The sequence below is a fragment of the Thamnophis sirtalis genome, unplaced genomic scaffold (assembly GCF_051295495.1).
Source record: "Thamnophis sirtalis isolate CommonGarterSnake01/CBP01778 unplaced genomic scaffold, rThaSir2_p1.2 scaffold_9, whole genome shotgun sequence".
In the NCBI taxonomy this organism is placed as follows: domain Eukaryota; kingdom Metazoa; phylum Chordata; class Lepidosauria; order Squamata; family Natricidae; genus Thamnophis; species Thamnophis sirtalis.
Window position 1 is genome coordinate 4,577,390 of NW_028261389.1, and position 25,000 is coordinate 4,602,389.

Here is a 25,000-nt window from a genome sequence, read left to right on the forward strand (position 1 = left end):
AAACTCAACCTAAACCAACCCTAAACCTAAACTACTGGCCTTTATCAGGCTTGGAGAGCTGCCAGGCCGATATCTTCCAAACTCCATGCTGTAGCAGCAATTCCTTGGCAAGAAGTCAGGAGCAGATCTTCACCCTCATGAATGGAACTAATTGTCTCCTGCAAACTCCATTCCCCTGTCGCTCCTCTTTATTCCGTCTGGGAGGGGCCATTCACTGTCCACCATTACCTTTATTCCCAGGTCATCCCTTGTTCCTTAGTTGTTCCCTTCGTCTGTGCATGCGCACACTGGGAACAGGCTCCAGCTGTTCTTCTGCGTCACTGATGTCTGACTCTGAAGACAGCTGATAACTGTCAGATGGCTCTGGCCCCCTCTCGTCAGAGCCTTCCCCAGACTCCAGGACTGGCCCATGTTCCTCCCCAACCTCCTCACTGTCCGAATCTGCTGCCAGCTCCACCGGGCGCTGGCGGGCCACAACCACAGGCTTCTTGTATTCCAAAGTTTGCTTCCCTATTTTAAACAACAGACAGTGTGTCATTGTTGAGCAGTTGCCTGCTGTGATCAGGGACACATCTTGCAGGAGAAACAATTATGCCAGCAGTTTGTGGTGGGTTTTTTTTTGTTTTTTTGAAACACACAATTCCTTGGAGGATGATTTATTTGCTTGCCCTTATTTGCAATTAATGGAACAGGGGGGTATCCCTGTCAAGGCAACATCGCCGAGTTTGCTTACAGCCAAATTATATTAATTTGAAGCTAAAGCTAACGTTTAGATGTTTGCGCTTCGAAAGCAACCGTTTAAAAGACAAAGAAAAGAGGGGAAAAAAGGAGAGAAGGAAGAAAGAGAGAGAACAAGTTCCTTAAAGCTGGGTTACAGATTTCCTTTTCAAAGTTGCTTCTAAGGTGCGTTAAATTTAGGAACATATTTTTTAAGGCCATTTTTTTTTTCATCTTTGGAATTTGGAGCTTCAGATAAATATACCTGAATACATTTGAAACATATTCGAAGTTACAAAAGTGACTTTATGAGCATTTTTCACACTTACCGACCGTTGCAGCGTCCCCCGTGTCACATGATCAAAATCCAGACGCTTGGCAACTGACTCGTATTTATGACGATCGCAGCATCCTGGGGTGACGCCGTCCCCTTTTGCGACCGTCTGCTAAGCGAAGTCAACGGGGAAGCCGGATTCACTTAGCAACCGTGCGACTCACTTAACAACCGCAGTGATTCACTTAAGCACTGCGGCCAGGAAGGTTGTAAAATCGGGCAAACCTCACTTAACAACGGTCCTGCTTAGCGGCAGAAAGTTTGGGAAGAGTTGTGGAAAGAAACGTGTGTTTGTTCATCTTATTGTTGAACTGGATCAGGTAGTTACTAGCTACCATTTTAGAGCTTATAGGAAAAGCAGATTGCCTCCAATTAATAAATACTGATATCAATTGGATAATGACCTAGATCAGTGATGGCGAACCTTTTTCACCTCGGGTGCCAAAAGCACGAATGCACACCCTATAATTTAATGCCCGCCCCCGCTATGCCCCCTGTACATACGCACGTGAACACACTCACCCTCTGCTACCCTGTGCACGCACGCACGGCTTTCTTGGAGCCTGGGAGGGCAAAAGCAACCTTTCCTGCCCCCTACAGGCCCTCTGGAGACCAAAATGGCCATTTTACGACTTCCGGTTTGCGTGTTGGGTTGTTTTTCACCCTCCTGAAGCCTCCGAAAGTTGGATTCTGAACAGGGAAGCCTCCGGAGGGTGAAAAACAGCCCAATGTGCAAACCGGAAGTCGGATCCCGAACAGGGAAGCCTCCGGAGGATGAAAAACGGCCAAAGATCAAGGCTGAAATCAGCTGGCCAGCGCGCCCATGACAGGGCAACGTGTATAAGAGCTGAGGTGGCGCAGTGATTAGGGTGCAGTACTGCAGGCCACTTCAGCTGACTGTTATCTGCAATTTGGCTGTTCAAATCTCAGCGGCTCAGGGTTGACTCAGCCTTCCATCCTTCCGAGGTGGGTGAAATGAGGACTCGTATTGTTGTTGGGGGCGATATGCTGACTCTGTAAACCGCTTAGAGAGGGCTGAAAGCCCTATGAAGCGGTATATAAGTCTAACTGCTATTGCTATTGCTATTCCTATAGTGCCACCTGCGACACGCGTGCCATAGGTTCTCCATCACGGACCTAGATATTAACATGGATAATGATCTAGATCAGGGATGACTAACCTGAGTGCCCAAAGCACACGCAAATGCAGAGCCCTCGTCCGAGCCTTCCCCAAACTGCAATGCGTGGGCGGGCCCCTTGCATGCATCCCACACCCTGCGTCCTGCACATGCATGCGTGCCCCTGCCCACCGATGCCTGCCGGGAGCACTGGGTACCGTTCTGGTACGATGCGCCGGAGGGCCATAGGCCCATCTCCTGCCCGAGCTCCTTACCTGTATTTGAGCTCTTCGGCACTTACAGAGCCTGTGCAACACTCCGCCAAGCAGCTGGAGTGTTGCGGAGGCTTGTGGAGGCGTCGCAAGAGGTGAGGACCCATGCACACGCTGCAACCGTTCATACCGGTTGCAATGGGATCCAGAACCCACCACTATAGTGAACTCATATATTTCCATCAGCACTTCAATCTACTCGAGAGTTTTGTCCAAACCCCACCCAGATATACGACTTGCGAAGGTCGAGACCTCCGTCTGATGCGTTTCCTTTCTTTCAACCAACCTTCTACAGGTCCTGAGCTGCGTGAACCCTGATAATGTGAACAGCCCCGAGATCCCGGTCAAGATCTTGAACTGCGACACCATCACCCAAGTGAAGGAGAAGTTCCTGGATGCCATCTTCAAGAACGTGCCTTGTTCTCATCGGCCCAAAGCTGCAGATATGGATCTGGGTGCGTTGAGTATCTTCTTAGATCAATAGGGATGGGCAGCCATGGAACCCATCCATCCGTTCATATTATCGTGTTTGGGTTAGGTTGATGTAGTCGGGTTCTCCCATGGACAGGAAACGCTCCTTCTTGGGCATTTGGGGACAATGACATATCGGAAACTAAAAACCTAAACGTAGTTAGGAGGGATGGGTAGGTTTGAGGTAGAATAGAGTAGTAGGGTAGGCTAGAGTGGGGTAGGGTGGGGTAGGGTAGGGTAGGATAGGATATAGAGAAGAATAGAGAATAGAATATAGAATAGAAAATAGAAGAGAAGAGTAAATATGGAATAGAATAGAATAGAATAAAGAATGGAATGGAATAGAATAAGGAATGGAATAGAATAGGTAATGAAAGAATAGAATAGAATAAAGAATGGAGTGGAATAGAATAAGGAATGGAATAGAATAGGGAATGAAAGAATAGAATAGAATAGAATAGAATAGAATGGAATAGAATAAGGAATGGAATAGAATAGAATAAGGAATGAAATAGAATAGGGAATGAAAGAATAGAATAGAATAAAGAATGGAATAGAATAGAATAAGGAATGGAATAGAATAGAATAGGGAATGAAATAGAATAGGGAATGAAAGAATAGAATAGAATAAAGAATGGAATAGAATAGAATAAGGAATGGAATAGAATAGAATAGGGAATGAAATAGAATAGGGAATGAAAGAATAGAATAGAATAAAGAATGGAATAGAATAGAATAAGGAATGGAATAGAATAGGGAATGAAAGAATAGAATAGAATAAAGAATGGAATAGAATAGAATAAGAAATGGAATAGAATAGAATAGGGAATGAAAGAATAGAATAGAATAGAATAAAGGAATGGAATAGAATAGAATAAGGAATGGAATAGAATAGAATAAGGAATGAAAGAATAGAATAGAATAGAATAAAGGAATGGAATAGAATAGAATAAGGAATGAAATAGAATAGAATAGGGAATGAAAGAATAGAATAGAATAAAGAATGGAATAGAATAGAATAAGGAATGGAATAGAATAGAATAGGGAATGAAAGAATAGAATAGAATAGAATAAAGGAATGGAATAGAATAGAATAAGGAATGAAATAGAATAGAATAGGGAATGAAAGAATAGAATAGAATAAATAATGGAATAGAATAGAATAAGGAATAGAATAGAATAGAATAAGGAATGAAATAGAATAGAATAGGGAATCAAAAGAATAGAATAGAATAGAATAGAATAGAATAGAATAAAGAATGGAACGGAACAGAACAGAACAGAACAGAACAGAACAGAACAGAACAGAATAGAATAGAATAGAATAGAATAGAAAGAGCTTGGTGGTTTTCTTGCCGACGTTTCATTCCCAAACTAGATAACATCAACAGTGCTAGAAGGGTTTGCAGTTGAAGGAGTGGAGCAGGATGAGATGGAGGAAGAGAAGGAGAAGAGGAAGAAAGATAGAGAAGGAAAAGAAATGAAGAGGAAGAAGGAGGAGGAGGAGGAGGAGAAGTAAGGGAAGGAGAAGAACTTTGGGGTCCTGGGTGCCCTCTGAGCTTGGTGGTTCTCTTGCCGACCTTTCATGACCCAGCTAGGTAACTAAATCAGTACAGATGATGATGTTACCTAGTTTGATCATCCAATGAAAAGTCGCAAAAGGGGATCGCACGACCCCGGGGACAATGCAACCGTCATAAATATGAGCCAGTTGCCCGGCGTCTGATCATGTGACCACAGGGACAATTGCAACAGTCGTAAGTATGTCTCCAAACATACACAAGCACAATTTAGCAGGGAGGACAATAGAAATCCATCAACCATTCAAGAGGATGAGCTGTTGCCAATATTCCATCCGTGTCTATTTGTGTGTCTGTCTCTGTGTGTCCTTGAAATGTGATCATACAGAAAGGTCACCGATGTCAATTTATAGGAGGAGCCCAAAAGATGCTGGGCACCGAGACTCACTCGGAGCTCCAGACAATCTGAAAATAAAAGTTGCCGGCTGCTATTTGATCGCTGATGTCATGCAGGAGGAGCCCAGCTAAATTATCCCCACTCTTGGCAGAAAACCTTCACTCTCTCCCATCGGAGAGATGCGCTCATCGGGGTGAAGGTGGCATGAAAGGCAAAGCAGATCAAAACTTACATTGCTCGGTGCAAGTTAGCAGCCGTTTCAGCCATTAAAATAGCTTCTTCCATGACGTTGCCCCCCCCCCCCCCCAAATTCTCTTCAGCTCCAGGCTTATTTTGAGCTTCCTGGCAATTAATTTGTCCGAGAAGCCAAATTCAAGAACCGTGAAGTCTTAGATCTGTGATTCCTTTTGCCATGACCACTGCTCTGATCTCCCACCCACCATTTTAACCTTAGAGTGTTTAGAGTTTAGAGTTTTATTTCATTTGTATGCCGCCCTTTTCCCTAAGGGGACTCAGGGCGGCTCACAACTCAAACAAGGGAAGGGGGGATACAGACAGTTTAACAACAACACAAAACAATACATAGTTAAAAAGCACAACAATCATACCATTCGAGGTAGGAGCAGCAAATCTTTAGCCCCAGGCCTGTCGGAACAGCCAGGTTTTAAGGGCTTTGCGGAAGGCCTGGAGGGTGGTGAGGGTTCGAATCTCCACGGGGAGCTCGTTCCAGAGGGTGGGAGCAGCCACAGAGAAGGCTCTCCTCCAGGTAGTCGCCAGTCGACACTGGCCGGCGGATGGAATTCGGAGGAGGCCTAGTCTGTGCGATCTAATCGGTCTGGTGGAGGTAATTGGCAGCAGGCGGTCTCTCAAGTACCCAGATCCAATACCATGAAGGGCTTTATAAGTGACGACTAGCGCCTTGAAGCGTATCCGGAGACCAATAGGCAGCCAGTGCAGCTCGCGGAGGATAGGTGTCACGTGGGTGAACCGAGGTGCACCCACAATCGCTCGCGCGGCTGCATTCTGGACAAGCTGAAGTCGCCGAATACTCTTCAGTTTCTCGGAGCCAAGTGAGAGAGCCAAAATGGCGCCTGGAATCGCTTGAGGGAGTCCTTGGTGCTCTCTAAGATTGGTGGTTTCCTTGTAAGGTATTTCATTACCCAACCAGGATGATGAAGGGACTGGAGGCTAAAACCTACGATGAACGGTTGCAGGAACTGGGCATGGCTAGTCTAGGGAAGAGAAGGACCAAGGGAGACAAGAGAGCAGCCTTCCAATATTTGAGTGGCTACCACAGAGAGGAAGGGGTCAAGCTATTCTCCAAAGCCCCCGAAGGCCAGACAAGGAACAATGGATGGAAAGTGATCAAGGAGAGATGCAACCTGGAAATCAGGAGGAACTTTCTGACAGTGAGAACAATCAACCAACGTTTCCTTCGGAAGTTGTGGGAGCTTCCATCACGGAAGCTTTCAAGAAGAGATTGGACTGACATTTGTCAGCAATGGTGTAAGGTCTCCTGCTTGAGTGGGGGGTTGGGCTAGGTGACCTACAAGGTCCCTTAATCTGTTAAGGGTATGCAGTTTAAGAAGTGGAGGAGGAAGAGATGGATGAAGAGAAGGAGAAAAGGAGAAGGAATGAAGGGAAAGAAGAAGGAATAAAAGAAGGAGAAGAACTGTGAGTTCCTTGGTGATCTTTGAGCTTGCTAGTTTTCTTGCAGATGTTTGAACAGTGTTCAACAGTCAAACTATTTACTGAAGTGAATTTTCTTTTGCAAGATATTTTCAAGCAGAAGCAAAGCTCTCCTCTCTCCGATACATTTCCTTTAATTAGCTACTCAGTCCCCTGCAAAACAGTTTTTAAATGTCTCCTTCCAATTTGTGACATGTTGCTCTTTGGGGTTTTACGGACTTCTGAATTTAGGAATGCAGTTTTCCAATTAAAAATGGGCCAGGCGGAGAGGGGGGGGGGAGTGGATGAGAGAGAGAGAAAGAGAGAGAGAAACAAAAATGGAAAGAAATAAAGAGAGAGAGAGAGATGGGAGAAAGAGAAAAAAGAAAGAGAAAGAGAAAGAAAGAGAGAAAGAAAGATGAAAGAAAGAGAAAAAAGAATGAGAAAGAGAAAGAAAGAAGAAGGAGGGAGAGAATGGAAGAGTGGGATCGTGAGAAAGAGAAAAAAAGCAAAGAGAAAGGAAAAACGAGTGAGGGAAAAAGAGAAAGAAAAAGAAAGAGAGGAAGAAAGAGAAAAAAGCAAGGAGGGAGAGAAGAAGTGAGAAAAAGAAAGAGATAGTGTGAAAGAGAGAAACAAAGGGAAGAAGAAGAAAAAGAAAAAGTGAGAAAGAGAGAGAAAGAGAGGAAGAAGAAGAAAGAGAAAGAGAGAGAGGAAGAAACAGAAAAAGACCAAGGAGGGAAAGAAAGAAAAAGAAAGTGAAAAAGAGAAATAAAAAGAGAGAACTAAAGAGAGACAGAAAGAAACAAAGAGAGAGAGAGAGATGGGAGAAAGAGAAAAAAGAATGAGAAAGAGAAAGAAAGAGAAAAAGACAGAGAGAAAGAAAGATGAAAGAAAGAGAAAAAAGAATGAGAAAGAAAGAAAGAAGAAGGAGGGAGAGAATGGAAGAGTGGGATTGTGAGAAAGAGAGAAAAAAGCAAAGAGAAAGGAAAAACAAGTAAGGGAAAAAGAGAAGAGAAAAAGAAAAAGGAAGAAAGAGAAAAAAGCAAGGAGGGAGAGAAGAAGTGAGAAAGAGAAAGAGATAGTGTGAAAGAGAGAAACAAAGGGAAGAAGAAGAAAAAGAAAAAGTGAGAAAAAGAGAGATAGCGAGAAAGAGAGGAAGAAAGAGAGAGATTCAAGAAACAGAAAAAGACCAAGGAGGGAAAGAAAGAAAAATAAAAATAAAAAGAGAGAACTAAAAGACAGAGAGAAAGAAAGAGAGAGAGAGAGAGAGAGAGAAAGAAAAGACAGATTGACTGAGAAATAATGCTATTTTCATCAGCACGAGCGAGAATTAGCCATTCTGGTTGACTCCAGAGCTTTGCTTGCATGATCTCATGGCTGAGGCATTAAAAAGCCATTGTTGCTTTTCAAAAACCATCAATTCTGACTCCCGCCTCTCACATTCTCTGCCATCCCAGGCAACCTTCCTACAATCCTCCAGAGAGATCCTGGAGATGCTATTCGATCCATTCGGGTCTTACCCCAGGCCGAGATCTGAGGAGAAACACACATCAGGCTATTTTTCTCATCTCGGTCTGCCGTGCACTGGTGGGCCCTGTTTAGGAGCAGACAGGGAGTCCTCGACATACGGCGGTCGCTAAGACCAGAATTATGGCTTAGTCAATCATGCCAGTCGTTTAAGACATCCCGCACTTAACCAGCAGTAACGCCAACAGCAACTCCCCCTTAGTCATAAGTTGGAAGATACTAGGAAGGAAGAGAAGAATAATAGTAATACTTCCCTCTCTTCCACTCTTTCTCCTTCTTTCTTCACCTTTCTTTCTTTCTTTCTTTCTTTCTTTCTTTCTCTTTCTTCGTTCTTTTTTTCTCTTCCTTTCATCTCTTTAAAGGTTCCAGCAGTTTTCCCCGAGCCACTGAAATGCCGAGGAGTTAGACTTGAGACGAGGCTTGCAAAAAGTATCAGCTTTTATTTATGGCCCTAGCAGCCTGGCCTGAACAAAACAAATCAAAGTATTGATTACTGTTAATTTAAATTTTAATTCTTTTTTTTTTAAAGTGTCATTGTCAATTTTAACTGGGTTTGGGGATATCCTGTTTAATTTCTTTTTTAACTTTTGTAGTATGTGTTTCTTTTAAAGTTGTACTCCGCCCTGAGTCCTTGGGAGAAGGGCCGGCATATAAATCGAATAAACCTCAAACCTAGCAAAAGCTGGGTGACAAAACTATACCCAAAACGTACCAACAAATGCATGTAAGGAAGAGCCGCCCCCTGCAGGAGGGGCTCAGAGGATTATATGCATTTTAGGCAGATAGAAACAAACTTTATCCAATCAGAGACAAAGATAGCAATAGCAGTTAGACTTATATACCGCTTCATAGGGCTTTCAGCCCTCTCTAAGCGGTTTACAGAGTCAGCATATCGCCCCCAACAACAATCCGGGTCCTCATTTCACCCACCTCGGAAGGATGGAAGGCTGAGTCAACCCTGAGATTTGAACCGCTGAACTGCTGATCTAGCAGTCAGCTGAAGTAGCCTGCAGTGCTGCATTTAACCACTGCACCACCTCGGCTCGGATAAGATTCCTTATCAACGTGGTCTTTAAAGCATCCTTTTGTTCAAGTTCCTTTCTCTGTCTCCCTTATCTAGGGAGGATTCCTATAGCCTTGTGGAGGGGGTGGCAGCTTCCCTTTGCCAAGTTGTTTTTTTGGCAGAAGGCTTCAAGGATTTATGAGCCAGGAAAACTCCCTACTTGGGTTCCTTTATCCATGGGGGGGGGGGGGGGCTGATATTCCCGTGTAACAATTTCTTCTATGTTCTTCCATGAAGAATGTGCCTAGCTTTGAAGCCAAGAATAGAAGCGAGACGAAGCAGCAGTGAGATAACATTTGCAGTAAGGCCATCCAGGATTAAGGTTTCATTTGCTAGGCTAGAAAACGTCCCTTTGTAAAGTTGGCAAAGTTGGATTGCCAGCTGGCTGCGAAGTGGGAGCGGAGAGCAAAAGAGCAGTTTTGCAAGTACGTCGTAATTAAGCGATGGAGACCCAGCATCCAGTTTTGGTCACCACACTGTAAAAAAGATGTCGAGACTCTAGAAAGAGTGCAGAGGACAGCAAGAAAGAGGATGAGGGAGCTGGAACCTAAAACAGGTCGTAAGAACCGGGCTTGGCTAGTCTAGTGAAGAGAAAGACCAGGGGAGACAGGATAGCAGTCTTCTAATATTTGAGGGGCTGCCACAGAGAGGAGGGGGGGGTCAAGCTATTCTCCAAAGCATCCGAAGGCCGGAAAATGAATAATGGATGGAAACTGACCAAGGAGAGATTCAACCTGGAAACAAGGAGGAACTTTCTGACAGTGAGAACTATCAACCCATGGAACAGAAGTTGCCTTCGGAAGTTGTGGGAGCGTCATCTCTGGAGGCTTTCAAGAAGAGACTGGACTGCCCTCTGTCGGAAATGGTTTAGGGTCTCCTGCTTGGGCTGAGGGATTGGACTAGATGACCTACAGGATTAGGATTAGGATTTATTTCATTTATATGCCGCCCTTTTCCCCGAAGGGGACTCAGGGCGGCTCACAATTCGGTCAGGGAAGGGGGTACAGACAGGGGATAAAGACGAAATATAACAATACACAATTTAAAAAACACACAACAACCATACCATTCGAGGAGGGGGGGGCAAAAGCTCTTTAGCCCCAGGCCTGTCAGAACAGCCAGGTTTTAAGGGCTTTGCGGAAGGCCTGGAGGGTGGTGAGGGTCCGAATCTCCACGGGGAGCTCGTTCCAAAGGGTCGGAGCAGCCACAGAGAAGGCTCTCCTCCGGGTAGTCGCCAGTCGGCATTGGCCGGCGGATGGAATTCGGAGGAGGCCTAATCTGTGGGATCTGATCGGTCTGTTGGAGGCAATTGGCAGCAGGCGGTCTCTCAAGTACTACAAGGACCCTTCCAACTCTGTTAAATCTCCGAGGTGCCTTCCCACTCTGTGATTCTGCTTGCCTGCAGAGCCCACATCTCCCTTCTCCCCAAAAAACATTTCCATTCGCTTGCGGGTGTGACCTGCGTTTCTCTTTCTTCGCAGAATGGCGCCAGAGCAACGGCACCAGAATGATCCTTCAGGATGAAGATCTGACCACCAAGATTGAGAACGACTGGAAAAGGCTGAATACTCTTGCCCATTATCAGGTGTGCAAATCGGCTTTGGTTGTGTTGGAAGGAAAATCCCTCTGGTACTGTTCCGTGCCAGGAGAAAGACGCTGGAAATATAATGGCGGCTGGGGGCAGATTGGAAAGATAGGTTCCCTTTATTTTATTTTTTCTGTATTCAAAAGTTTTATTTCTTTTAAAAAACACAAATATTTCAACATTCCTCAATCAGTAAAACACCGAAGTACAATATTTTTTTTGTATTTGTGACTTTCAATGTCCATTCTTGGGTTGTAGGCAAGTCTTCCTTCTTCCAGTATTGCGCCACCAACAGTCTTGCTGCAGTTATTAGGTGCAGAATCAAGTTAGTCTCTGCCACTGTAAAGTCAGTACATATGCCTAGTAAAAATAACTGAGGAGTAAACTTTATCCTTCTTTTAAAGATATTTTGCATAACCCACCATATTTTTATCCAGAATGCCTTAACCTTTTGGCAGGTCCACCATATATGATAATATGTAGCATCGAAAGAACCACACCTCCAACATTTAGGCTGTACATTCGAATACATAGAAGCCAGCTTTTTAGGATCTAAATGCCATCTATAGAACATCTTGTAAAAATTTTCTCTCAGATTTTGAGCTTGTGTGAATTTCACATTTGTTATCCATATTCTTTCCCATGTATCCAACATTATTGGTTCTTCAATATTTTGAGCCCACTTTATTGTTCCCTTTATTGATGAACCACATGTGATTCGGGGACAGCCAGCTGACAAAATTGAGTTGAGAGCGGGTGGGGTTTTAGCAATAGCAATAGCAGTTAGACTTGTATACCGCTTCATAGGGCTTTCAGCCCTCTCTAAGCGGTTTACAGAGCCAGCATATCGCCCCCACAGTCTGCGTCCTCATTTCACCCACCTCGGAAGGATGGAAGGCTGAGTCAACCTTTGAGCCGGTGAGATTTGAACCGCCGAACTGCAGATAGCAGTCAGCTGAAGTGGTTGCAGTACTGCACTCTAACCACTGCGCCACCTCAGTTTTATACCTTCTGGATTCCTATGGGGGCTGTGTAGGGGTTAGGCAGGGGGGGGGGTCATAGCTGGCTCTATAGGCAAAAGAGGAAATGCAAATCCTGGGTGTTTGTCTGAGCTAATCTTGTTAACATTTGGCTTGCCGAAGTGCGTTGCTTATCTGGACTTTCTGTCTCACCCAGTCTTTTGAATAGATTACCAAATCATTGCATTTTTTTAAAAAGCTGGCCTGCTCAGTTTCTGCTTGGGGCAGGGAAACTGGGGCTGGTTTCTGCCTCCCTTAAGATTTCCCCCCTCCCCATTTCTCCTTTAGGGGAAATATTCTATCCTGCCTCTTTAATATTTCCCAAAATATTTCATTCTTCTAGGTGGGGAGGGGGGGTTTCCCCTACAGTTTGGTTAAATCCGATGAGCTTCTGGGAGAGGGATCATGGAGTCTTAGCAGACAACCAGCTAAATAGGAGCCACCCGTGTGCAGCGGCAGCTAAAAAAGCCAATGTAATCCTAAGCTGCATTAACAGAGGGATACAATCAAGATCAAGGGAGGTGCTAATACCACTCTATAAACCCTTAGTAAGACCACACCTAGAGTACGGCATCCAGTTTTGGTCACCACACTATAAAAAATGATGTTGACACTCTAGAAAGAGCGCAGAGAAGAGCAACTAGGAAGATTAGGGGACTGGAGGCTGAAACATACGATGAACGGTTGCAAGAACTGGGCATGGCTGGTCTAGGGAAGAGAAGGACCAGGGGAGGCAGGAGAGCAGTCTTCCAATATTTGAGGGGCTGCCACAGAGAGGAGGGGGGGTCAAGCTTTTGTCCAAAGCACTTGAAGGCCAGAGAAGGAACAATGGATGGAAACTGACCAAGGAGAGATTCAACCTGGAAATAAGGAAGAATTTCCTGACAGTGAGAACAATCCACCCATGGAACAGAAGTTGCCTTTGGAAGTTGTGGGAGCGTCATCCCTGGAGGCTTTCAAGAAGAGATTGGACTGCCATTTGGCAGAAACGGTGCAGGGTCTCCTTTTTGGGTGGGGGGTTGGACTAGATGACCTGGAAGGTCCTTTCCAACTCTGGTATTCTATAGTCAATGGGACAGCTTGTCTTTGGAAGTTGTGGGGGCTTCATCCCTGGAGGCTTTCAAGAAGAGACTGGACTGCCATCTGTCAGAAACGGTGTAGGGTCTCCTGCTTGGGTGAGGGGAGGGGGGTTGGACTAGATGACTTCCAAGGTCCCTTCCAACTCTGTTAATCTCATCTCATCTAGTTCCAGGTTGCTTCTCTGCTCGGTTGGTTTCCGTCCATTGTTTCCCCGTCTTGCCCATCGGTGCTTTAGAGCAGAGCCCTTGATCTAACCCAGTGTTTCTCAACCTTGGCCACTTGAAGATGTCTGGACTTCAACTCCCAGAATTCCCCAGCCAGCGAATGCTGGCTGGGGAATTCTGGGAGTTGAAGTCCAGACATCTTCAAGTAGCCAAGGTTGAGAAACACTGCTTTAGAGAATAGCTTGACTCCCCCCCCCCATTCTTTGTTGGATGTCTTTGCGTGACGTCCACCCGGCATTAGAGGACCATCAACCGTCCTCGGCTTGCATAAAGATGAGAGGCGATGAGCAGCCAGATGTGGAAAAGCCACTTTTGCAAGGCTTCAAGGAGAGCTGGTTAATTAGCATCCTCTCGCGTTGCTTTGAAGATGAAAGCCCTGGGTGATGAGTGCTAATTATTGTTGCGGCTGATGGCAAGAGGGCCCTTCCTCTCCGTGTCCAGTGAAGATGGGCCAGATGCAGCTCCTCTTAGCCATGCCTGGATATTCGGCTTGGTTTCACGTTTCCCAGGGAGACCCTGAGGCTATCCAGCCCGAATCCCAAGGTGTCTGTGGCAGGTAGCCATTCCTTTCACAGATGGCCCGGAGAGGCCCTTTCTCGAAAGGGTGGGAGGTGAACCGCATCACCTCGCGGCTATCGCTGCGTGAAACCGCATCACCTCGCGGCTATCGCTGCGTCTCCGCTCGATTGTCAAGGGTATCTTTTTTATTTTTATTTTCATTTTATCAATTTCATATATACATTCACAATTATATGATCTCATAACTGTTATTAATAATATGTATTTATAACAATTTTTCCCTACAGTTGACAATATACTTGAAGGTTGCTTTTTTGACATCCATAGATCCATCTTATCTTACAACGGTCCTACTTCTTCTTCCCTCCCTCCCTCTTTCCTTCCCTCGTTTCTTTCTCTCCTACTCCCCTTCCTTCCTCCTTCCTTCCCTCCCTCCTTCCCCATCCCCTCCTTCTCTCCTTCCCTCCTTCCTTCCCTCCTTCCTTTCCTTCCCTCCTTTCTTTCTCCTTCTCTCTTCCTTTCCCCTCCTTTCCTTTCCTCCTCCTTCCTTCCCTCCTACATTCCCTCCTTCCTTCCCTCCTTTCTTCTCTCCTTCTCTCCTTCCTTCCCTCCTTCCTTCCCTCCCTTCCTTCTCTCCTTCTCTCCTTCCTTCCTTCCTTCCTTCCCTCCTTCCTTCCCTCCTTCCTTCCCTCCTTCCCTCCCTCCCTCCCTCCTTCCCCTTCCCTCCTTCTCTCCTTCCCTCCTTCCTTCCCTCCTTCCTTCCTTCCCTCCTTTCTTTCTCCTTCTCTCCTTCCTTTCCCCTTCCTTTCCTCCTTCCTTCCCCCCTTCCTTCTCTCCTACATTCCCTCCTTCCTTCCCTCCTTTCTTCTCTCCTTCTCTCCTTCTTTCCCTCCTTCCTTACCTCCCTTCTTCTCTCCTTCTCTCCTTCCTTCCCTCCTTCCTTCCCTCCTTGCTTCCCTCCTTGCTTCCCTCCTTCCCTCCCTCCTTCCTACCCCCTTTCTTTCTCTTTCTTCTCTCCTTCCTTCCTTCCTCCTCTCCTTTCCCTTCCTCCTTCTCCTTCCTCCCCATTACCCTTCCCTCTTCTTCCATTCCTCCCCTCTTTCCTACTCTTACCTTCCCTCCCATTCTTCTCTGCCTTTCCTCTATTGTCAAGGGTATCTTGACTCGTCCTGGAGTTGGGCATGAAGCCATTTGATCCGATTGGCCCCGGGGGCTCCCTGAGTTCGGTTGTTCTTCTTGCAGATGTTTTCTTACCAAGCTAGGTAACATCATCAGCTCTCGTGGAGGATGCAATGGGCCGGTTGACCCTTCTTGTGGTTACTTGCGAGGAGGAGAAAGAGGAGGAGGAGAAAGAGGAGGAGAGGAAGAGGAGGAGAGGAGGAGGGAGAGGAGGAAGTGGTGGAGGACATAAAGAGGAGAGGAGGAAGAGGAGGAGGAAGAGGAGGAGAGAAAGAGGAAGAGGAGGAGGAGAGGAGGAGGGAGAGGAGGAAGTGGTGGAGGACATAAAGAGGAGAGGAGGAGAGGAGGAGGAAGAAGAGGAGAGGAGGGGGAAGAGAAGAGGAGAGGAGGAGGGAAGAGGAGGAGAGGAGGAGAGAGGAGGAGAGGAGGAAGTGGTGGAGGACATAAAGAGGAGAGGAGGAGAGGAGGAGGAAGAAGAGGAGAGGAGGAGAGAGGAGGAGAGGAGGAGGAAGAGGAGGAGAGCGGAGGGAGAGGAGAGGAGGAAGTGGAGGAGGACATAAATAGGAGAGGAGGAGGAAGAGGAAGAGGGGGAAAGAGGAAGAGGAGGAGGAAGAGGACAGGAGGAGGAGGAGGGAGAGGAGGAGGGCATAAAGAGGAGAGGAGGAGGAAGAAGATGAGGTGGAAGAGAAGAGGAGGAGAGGAGAAGGAAGAGGACTGGAGGAGGAGATGAGGTGGAGGAGAGGTGGACGAGGAAGAGGAGGAGGAGAGAAAGAGGAGGAGGGGGAGAGGAGGAACAGGACAAAGAGGAAGGGGAGGAAGAGGAGGTGGAGCAAGAGACAGAAAAAGGAGAGGAGGATGAGGAAGAGGAGGAGTGGGGAGCGTGTTGGGTCCTTGATGCTCCCTGTGCATGGTTTTTCTGCAGACATTTCATTACCCAACAGGGTAAATCATCAGTGCTGATGATGTTACACTGATGGCCCTGATGATGTTACCTAGACGGGTCATGAAACATCTGCAAGAAAACAACCACGCTGAGAGAGCACCAAGGACCCCATAGTCCTCCTCCTCCTCCTCCTCTTCCTCCTCCTCCTCCCCCTCGCAAGCATCAACAGAGACAAGTGAAGCGGCCCATTGCATCCGTCACAGCCGCTCATACAGGTTCTCACCGTGATATATTCGATGTAGGGCACGCCGGCTGGCCCACCGAAAGATCCAGTGGGAAATAATTTGCTGTACACTCCGTGATGGGGATTATTTTTCTTTTTCTTGCAACGGTACCGATCGAAAAGGCAGGGGCGGGGGGGGGGGGAGAAAAAAAACAGAAAGGGAAAGGATTGATTACCGACATCGTCTTATATTTTCCAAAAGAATGCGTTTCCGAGTAAATGGGATTCAGCCGCAGCTCCGAGGCCTTGTAAAATATGAAACTCTCCGTCCAAGACAAACTTACTTACCAGTCTGTTTTCACTTACAGTGGGGGAGCAAAAGTTCGGCCGGGGTGAAATATAGACCTCCCTGGTGCCCATTTTTTCCCTCTCTCTCTCTCTCACTCCCTCCCTCTCTCGTCCCCAAAGTTATCTGTATTTCATCGTGACAGCTGTGATGAAAAGTAACAGCAGGAACAATCAGCCCTTCACTTTGCGGACTTTCTGACAATTACGAATGACGATGTGGCAGGCTCATAAATCCAATTACGAAGGAAGGCAACAGCGTTTTCCCCCCCCTACAATGCTCTGCAGCAAGCCTGAAAGGATGAAATCCAGCTCCCCAAATTTCAAGAGTTCTGTTTTGGGTTGTTTTTCCCCCTGGCAACGAATCTCCCACTGCTTCCGGTGCCTTTTTTCCCCCTTCTCACCAGCCTTCTGTCTCCGAATCGGAATCGAGCCGGAAGGGAACTTGGAGCAGGGGTGAAATTCCGCAAATTCTAGAGAACCGGTAGCAGGAATTTTGAGTAGTTCGGAGAACCGGTAGCAGGAATTTTGAGTCGTTCGGAGAACCGGTAGCAGGAATTTTGAGTAGTTCGGGAGAACCGGTAGCAGGAATTTTGAGTCGTTCGGAGAACCGGTAGCAGGAATTTTGAGTAGTTCGGAGAACCGGTAGCAGGAATTTTGAGTAGTTCAGAGAACCGGTAGCAGGAATTTTGAGTAGTTCGGAGAACCGGTAGCAGGAATTTTGAGTAGTTCGGAGAACCGGTAGCAGGAATTTTGAGTAGTTCGGAGAACCGGTAGCAGGAATTTTGAGTAGTTCGGAGAACCGGTAGCAGGAATTTGAGTAGTTCGGAGAACCGGTAGCAGGAATTTTGAGTAGTTCGGAGAACCGGCAAATGCCACCTTTGGCTGGTCCCAGAATAGGGTGGGAATGGGGATTTTGCAATATCCTTCCCCACGCCCACAGAACCGGTAGTAAAAGAAGAAAAATTGAATTTCGCCACTGCCTTGGAGGTCTTCTAGTCCAGCCCCCCCCCCCCCTGTTGAATTAGGAGATATATCATCCAGTCTCGCACACCCATACTTTCTGGAGGCAAATCGTTCCATCGATTAATTGATCCGAGATTAAAGAATAACATAATTACAGAGCTGGAAGGGACCTTGGAGGTCTTCTAGTCCAACCCCCCTGCTCAAGCAGGAGACCAGATACCATTTCAGACAAGAGGCAGTCCTGTCTCTTCTTAAAAGCCTCCAGTGATGAGGCTCCCACAACTTCTGGTGGCAAGCTGTTCCACTGGTTAATTGTCCTCACTGTTAGGAAGTGTCTCCCTTCGTTCCTGCTTGCTTCTCTCCTTGATTAGTTTCCATCCATTGTTTCTTGTCCTCTCTCCAGGTGCTTTTGGAATATTAATTTGACCACCCCCCCCCCACACACACACCTCCTCTTTGTGGCAGCCCCTCAAATTCTGGAACGTTGCTTTTTCCCCCCCCCCAGCGCCGTTGTAACTTTAAACGGTCGCTAAATGAACTGTCGTAAGTCAAGGACTAACTCTAACAAATGAAAGGGTTTTAACCTGAAAAAAACAAAAACATGCTTTCTTAGGTGCATTCTCCCCCAAGCCTATAGATCAGTGGTTTCTCAACTTGTAGGTCGGGACCCCTTGGGGGGGTGTCGAATGACCCTTTCACAGGGGCCACCTAAGACCATCGGAAAACACATGGGAGAGAGGACTGGAGGGGGGGAGAAGGAAGGGAGGGGAGGTGGACCGGGAGAGAGGAGTGGTAGAGGGCGAGGGGAAGTAGGGTAGAGGGGAATGATGAGGGAAGATGGAAAGTTGGAGGGGGGCGGAAGAAAGAGGTGTATGGAGGGTCGAAGAGGTATAATTGGGTTTCTATTTTGGGGGTATTGTTGACAAGAGGAATTGCTGTGTTTATTGTTTAATGTTGTATGGCCCCGGTTATGCACAGTATATATGTGACTGTACGAAAATGAAATGGAAAAATAAAAACACATTTACGAGGAAAAAAAAACACCAAAATAATAATAATAATAATAATTAAAAAAAAGGAAACACATATTTTCAAAAAAGTACGGAAAAGATAAAATAATTTTATGGTTGGGGGTCACCACAACATGAGCAACTGTATTAAAGGGTCACGGCATTAGGAATAGCAATAGCAATAGCAGTTAGACTTATATACTGCTTCATAGGGCTTTCAGTCCTCTCTAAGCGGTTTACAGAGTCAGCATATTGCCCCCAACAACAATCCGGGTCCTCATTTCACCCACCTCGGAAGGATGGAAGGCTGAGTCAACCTTGAGCCGGTGAGATTTGAACAGCCGAACTGCAGAACTGGAGTCAGCTGAAGATGCTTTTACAAAAGAACTAGGAGAATTCACCGAGAATAGCAATAGCAGTTAGACCTTATATACCGCTTCATAGGGCTTTCAGCCTTCTCTAAGCGGTTTACAGAGTCAGCATATTGCCCCCAACAACAATCCGGGGTCCTCGTTTTACCCACCTCGGAAGGATGGAAGGCTGAGTCAACCCTGAGCCGGTGAGATTTGAACCGCCGAGCTGCAGAACTAGCAGTCAGCTGAAGTGGCTGCAGTACTGCACCCTAACCACTGCGCCACCTCGGAAGGTGGATACCCACTGCTATAGGTGGTCCTTGCCTTACAGCAGGCATGAAACGCTACCATCTTCCCTATCCTTCAAAGCCGGGGAAGTGTGCGGGTGCACTTCCTGCATTCATGGCACTTCTGCACATGCTCCAGTGGTGGGTTACAACTGGTACGCCCCGGTACCGGTGTATCCGTGCCTGCCGGGAGCACCAGGTACTGTTCCAGTACGATGCTCCGGAGGGTCCGCCTGCCCACCCACCATCCTTACCTGTATTTGAGCTCTTTGGGGCTTTCAAGGATGCGCACGAGCAGCTGGAGTGTCACGGAGGCATGGCGGAATGTCTCAGATGATACGTTTGCATGTGTGTTCTGCGCGCTTTCATGTGGTGGACGACGGGCCCCCGTTGCACCGTACCGGTTGCAACGGGATCCGGAACCCACCACTGGCCTGCACAGAATGTCCGGGATGACGTCTGGGCAGGTGGGTGGAGCCTCCCCGCCACCGCCACAACCGGTTCGCCCAAACCGGTGTGAACCGGCTGAATATACCACCTCTGCCTTACAACCTTTCTTTATAGAGCCGAGGTGGCGCAGTGGTTAAATGCAGCATTGCAGGCTACTTCAGCTGACTGCTAGTTCTGCAGTTCGGCTGTTCAAATCTCACCGGCTCAGGGTTGACTCAGCCTTCCATCCTTCTGAGGTGGGTAAAATGAGGACCCGGATTGTTGTTGGGGGCAATATGCTGACTCTGTAAACCGCTTAGAGAGGGCTGAAAGCCCTATGAAGCGGTATATAAGTCTAACTGCTATTGCTATTGCTATTTAGCAACCATTCGGAGTTGCAACAGCACTGAAAAAAAGGTCACACGGCCGTTTTTCACACTTGCGACATTTGCAGCATCCCCATGGGGCGTGTGACCAAAATTCGGACCCTTGGCATTTTCATGTGTTTGTGAGAGTGGCACTGTGCCAGGGGTCATGTGATCCAGCTGGTTTCTGACACGCAAAGTTAATGGGAAATCCAGATTCGCTGAACATCCGCATGGTTCACTTACCAAATGTGGGGATTCGCTTAACAGCGAATCATGGGTCGTAAAATCGGGAAAAACTCACTTGACGACTGCTTGGAGTTAGAACAACAGAAATTTGGGGCTCAGTTACGGTCATAAGTCGAGCACTATCTGGTTTTATTTTAACTCAGCAATTTAGGGCCGGTCCAGCAGATTGGAGAATTAGAACCAGCCTCTTAGATAGATTCAGATGAATAGAGTTGGAAGGGACCTTGTTAGGTCATCTAGTCCAACCCCCCACCCCCCAAGCATTTTGCTTTTTCTTCCTTTTCTTCCTGGGACAGAAGGTCAGAATTAGCATTCAGGATCCGCAATGAAATTTGGAGCAAGGCATGCAGGAAGTGCTCACCTGAATCCATACCCTGCTTTCTTCATCCTGTTGCTCGATAAATCCATTGCAATGCAATAGAAGAGAATATCTATAGCTCAAGGTTGAACTGTGAGTTTGGTTGTTTTCCTGCAGACATTTCATGACCCAACTAGGTAATATCATCAATGCTAGAGAGGTTGGAGTTTACTCTCTGTTTATATAAAACAGCTTGCCCTGTGCTGGTGGGGATGTGTGGTTTTCTCCTCGGTTCTTCCTTGATTAGGGTATTGTTTTCTGCTTGCTTGTTTGTCTGGTATTAATCCCTGTTTATCTGGCTGTGGATTGCTTAGTGTATTGTTTTCTGTTTGATTATTTGTCTGGTCTTAATCCCTGCTTATCTGCTGTTGATTGCTGGAGGGGATGTATCCTGGTCTCTTTGTTTCCATCTCAGCTTTCTTTCATTGTCTCTTTTGAATGGCGTGTAAATGTGATCTATCTCTTATGTGTCAACACCCCATCAATCCTCTACTGCAATCATCATCTATTCTATCCAGCAATCATCGTCTATTCAGCCATCAATAGACACATGGGAGATGTGGATATGGATCACCAGACTTATCAATAGATAGACACAGATATGGATTTGTGGAGATTCCACAAATCCATATGCAAATGCTATTTTTTTAAGGGGTTTCAAATCAGCTGAGAGAGAGAGGAGAGAGAGAGGAGAGAGAGAGAGAGGAGAGAGAGAGGAGAGAGAGAAAGAGGAGAGAGAGAGGAGAGAGAGAGAGGAGAGAGAGAGGAGAGAGAGAAAGAGGAGAGAGAGAGAGGAGAGAGAGAGGAGAGAGAGAGAGAGAGAGAGAGAGAAGAGGAGAGAGAGAGAGAGAGAGAGATAATTTTTTCTAGACTCTCAATATCTTTATTTATAGTGTGGTGACCAAAACTGGATGCAGTATTTTAGGTGTGGTCTTACTAGGGCTTTACAAAGTGGTATTAGTCCTCCCTTGATCTTCATTGTATCCCTCCGTTAATGCAATTTAGGATTGTGTTGGCTTTTTTGGCTGCCGCTGCCCACAACTTGCTCCTATTTAGCTGGTTGTCCACTAAGACTCAACCTGGACATGTGAAATCTGGCAGGGAGAACAATCAACCCATGGAACTGAAGTTGCCTTCAGAAGTTGTGGGAGTTTCATCACTGGAGGCTTTCAAGAAGAGACTGGGCTGCCCTCCATCAGAAACGGTTCAGGGTCTCCTATTCATCTCCGTTTCTTGGCTGAGGGAGTCAGTGTTGTCTGAAGACAATTTCCATGGTCACGTGGCCAGCATGGCTACATGACAAAGGTGCACGAAACACTGAAACACTGTTACCTTCCCACCGAAGTGGTACCTATTGATCTACTCGCAGGTGCATACTTTCGATATGCTAGATGAGCTGCAGCTGGAGCAAGAATAGGAACTCGCTCTGTTCTGCGGAGTTCGGGTCTCGAACCCAAGCCCTCCTAGCTCAGCCTCTACAACCGCTGAGTCATCATCGTGCCCACCCCTCACCCCCTATCCATAGATATAAAATGGCCCAATACTCACTTAAGCAATGTCTCGCGTAGCAACAGAAATTTCGGGCTCAATTCTGGTCGTTAAGTCGAGGACCACCCGTAATGCGTTGGTGTCTTTTGCACAACCACATCGGATTGATAAAAAAGGTCCGTTCCTTTTCTAGGTGCCTGATGGTTCTCTGGTGGCTTTGGTGTCCAAGCAAGTTACTGCTTACAACGCGGTCAACAATTTCACCGTTTCGAGGACTTCAGCAAGCAAATACGGTAAGGATTTTTCCATCAGGGCACGAGAGACAACTGAGGAGGCAAAAGATGGGTTAGTTTCCAGATGGGTTAGTCCAGAGGTGGGGAACAGTGGCCCTTTTAGGACTTCTGGACTTCAACTCCCAGAATCCCTGAGCCAGCACAGCTAGCTCAGGAATTCAGGGAGTTGAAGTCCACAGGTTGTAAAGGGAGCCATGCTGACTCAGGAATTCTGGGAGTTGAAGTCCATAGGTTGTAAAGGGAGCCATTCTGACTCAGGAATTCTGGGAGTTGAGGGCCACTGGTTGTAAAGGGAGCCATTCTGACTCAGGAATTCTGGGAGTTGAAGTCCACAGGTTGTAAAGGGAGCCATGCTGACTCAGGAATTCTGGGAGTTGAAGTCCATAGGTTGTAAAGGGGGGCACTCTGACTCAGGAATTCTGGGAGTTGAAGTCCATAGGTTCTAAAGGGGGCCATTCTGACTCAGGAATTCTGGGAGTTGAAGTCCATAGGTTGTAAAGGGAGCCATTCTGACTCAGGAATTCTGGGAGTTGAAGTCCACAGGTTCTAAAGGGGGCCATGCTGACTCAGGAATTCTGGGAGTTGAAGTCCATAGGTTGTAAAGGGAGCCATTCTGACTCAGGAATTCTGGGAGTTGAAGTTCACAGGTTGTAAAGGGGGCCATTCTGACTCAGGAATTCTGGGAGTTGAAGTCCATAGGTTGTAAAGGGGGCCATGTTGGCTCAGGAATTCTGGGAGTTGAAGTCCACAGGTTATAAAGATGGCCATCTTGGGTCAGGAATTCTGGGAGTTGAAGTACATAGGTTGTAAAGGGGGCCATTCTGACTCAGGAATTCTGGGAATTGAAGTCCATGGGTTGTAAAGGGGGCCATGCTGGCTCAGGAATTCTGGGAGTTGAAGTCCACAGGTTGTACAGTCTAACAATTAGCCTGTAATACAATATTGTATTACAATTAGCCTGTAATACAATAGGTTGTGTTACAGGATAATCCCTGTAATAAATTGTGGCCAAAATATTGGGAAGTAATGTATAACTTGGAGTTGAGCAACAAACACTCCAGAACAACATTCATCAAAATAACGAATAACAGGACAGAATAATAAGACTGGAATAGGACTTGGAGATCAAGACAATCATTGAGCATCTGTATTGCAGCTATTTTTAGACTCACAACTCATTCCTTAACACGCTGCTCCAGTGACCTCAGAAAAAACCAGTTCAGGGAGTGGATTGGGAGAGAGGAGTGGTAGAGGGCGAGGGGGAAGTAGGGTAGAGGGGAATGATGGAGGGAAGATAGAAAGTTGGAGCGGGGTGGAAGAAAGAGGTGTATGGAGAGTGGAAGAGGTATATTGGGTTTCTATTTTTTGGGGTATTGTTGACAAGAGGAATTGCTGCGATTATTGTTTATTGTTGTATGGCGTTGGCTATGCACAGTATATATGTGAGTGTATGAAAATGAAAAAATGGAAAATAAAAAACATTATCTCCAAAAAAAAAGACTTGTGGACTTCAACTCCCAGAATTCCCTGTGCTTATAAAGGTCTCGTCTCCGTGTTGGCTGGTTGGGGGAATTCTGGGAGTTTGAGTCCGCAAGTCTTAAAAGTTGCCGAATTTGGAGACCCCCCCCTGTCCTAAAAAAAAAAACAAAAAAAAACCAGTTCAAATCCAACAAAGGAAAATATTTGTAGCTCAGGGTTAAAATGAGGGGTTGGGCCTTGGTGCTCTCTGAGCTTGGTTGTTTTCTTGCAGGCATTTCAATGACCCAACTAGGTAACATCATCAGTGCTAGAAAGGAGTGGGGTTGGAGGAGGAGGAGGACTGTAGGGTGCTTGGTACTCTCTGAGCTTGGATGTTCTTCTTGCAGGCGTTTCAACCAAGGAAAAACTTCAATGTTAGAAGGGAGTGTGGTTTCAGAGAGAAAGGGAAGGAAGAAGGAAGGAAGGAAGGAAGGAAGGAAGGAAGGAAGGAAGGAAGGAAGGAAGGAAGGAAGGAGAGGGGAGGAGGAGGACTGTGGGCTCCCTGGTGCACTCTGAGAGTGGTTGTTTTCTTGTAGACATTTTATGACTCAGCTAGGCAACATCATCAGTGCTAGAAGGGAGTTTGCTCTCTGTGTATATACAGCACAGGCCTCTTTTAGCCCTGATGATGTTACCTAGTTGGGCCATGAGACGTCTCCAAGAAAACAACCTAGCTCAGAGAGCACCAAGGACTCCACAGTCATTGACCACCACCACCACCACCTCCTCCTCCTCCTCCTCCTCCTCCTCCTCCTCCTCCTCCTCCTCCTTTTCTCCTTCTCCTCCTTCTCCTCCTCTCCACAACCCCCCCTCCCTTCTAGCATTGATGATATTACCTAGTTGGGCCACGAAACGTCTCCAAGAAAACCACCCAGCTCAGAGAGCAGCAAGGATTCCCTCGCAGTTTCCATTTTCTTTCCCCCACTTTTGGAAGAAAATCTCCAAGGCTTTTTGTGTCCGTTTGTGCTTTCAGAAAACATGATCCGTTACACCGGGAGCCCAGATAGTTTGCGTTCCCGGACGCCCATGATTACGCCCGACCTGGAGAGCGGGGTCAAGATGTGGCATTTAGTGAAGAACCACGAGCATGGCGATCAGAAAGAAGGGGACCGAGGGAGCAAGATGGTATCCGAGATCTACCTGACAAGGCTGCTGGCCACCAAGGTAGGTGAGGCCGGAGAGAAGGGACGGGATCCCAAAAGGGAAGGTGGAGAATGTAGGGGAAAAAAATTGAATTATACCGACGAAGGAGAATATTTGTAGCTCAGGGTTGAATTGTGGAGTCCTGGGTGCTCTCTGAGCTGGGTGGTTTTCTTGCAGACGTTTCATCACCAAACTAGGTAACGCCATCAGTGCTGGAAGGGAGTGGGGCCTGCTCACTTTTTATATACAAGTTTTACCTGCCCCTCAGTGTTGGTAGAACTGTTCTTAGTGGTCTTAATTATTGTTTATTCCAGTGTTTCCCAACCTTGGCAACTTGAAGATGTCCGGACTTCAACTCCCAGAATTCCCCAGCCAGCATTTGCTGGCTGGGGAATTC

At 46.7% G+C, this 25,000-nt stretch overlaps 1 protein-coding gene across 1 annotated transcript in view; it reads left to right on the forward strand.

Moving 5' to 3' along the window:
- The window catches only part of PLXNA4 (plexin A4), a 487,979-nt gene that overhangs the window by 440,866 nt on the left and 22,113 nt on the right, over nucleotides 1–25,000 (forward strand). The window contains 3 exon segments of the mRNA XM_087722680.1: nucleotides 10,569–10,672; nucleotides 21,843–21,942; nucleotides 24,434–24,624. Of these exon segments, the coding sequence (XP_087578806.1) occupies nucleotides 10,569–10,672; nucleotides 21,843–21,942; nucleotides 24,434–24,624 (395 nt within the window).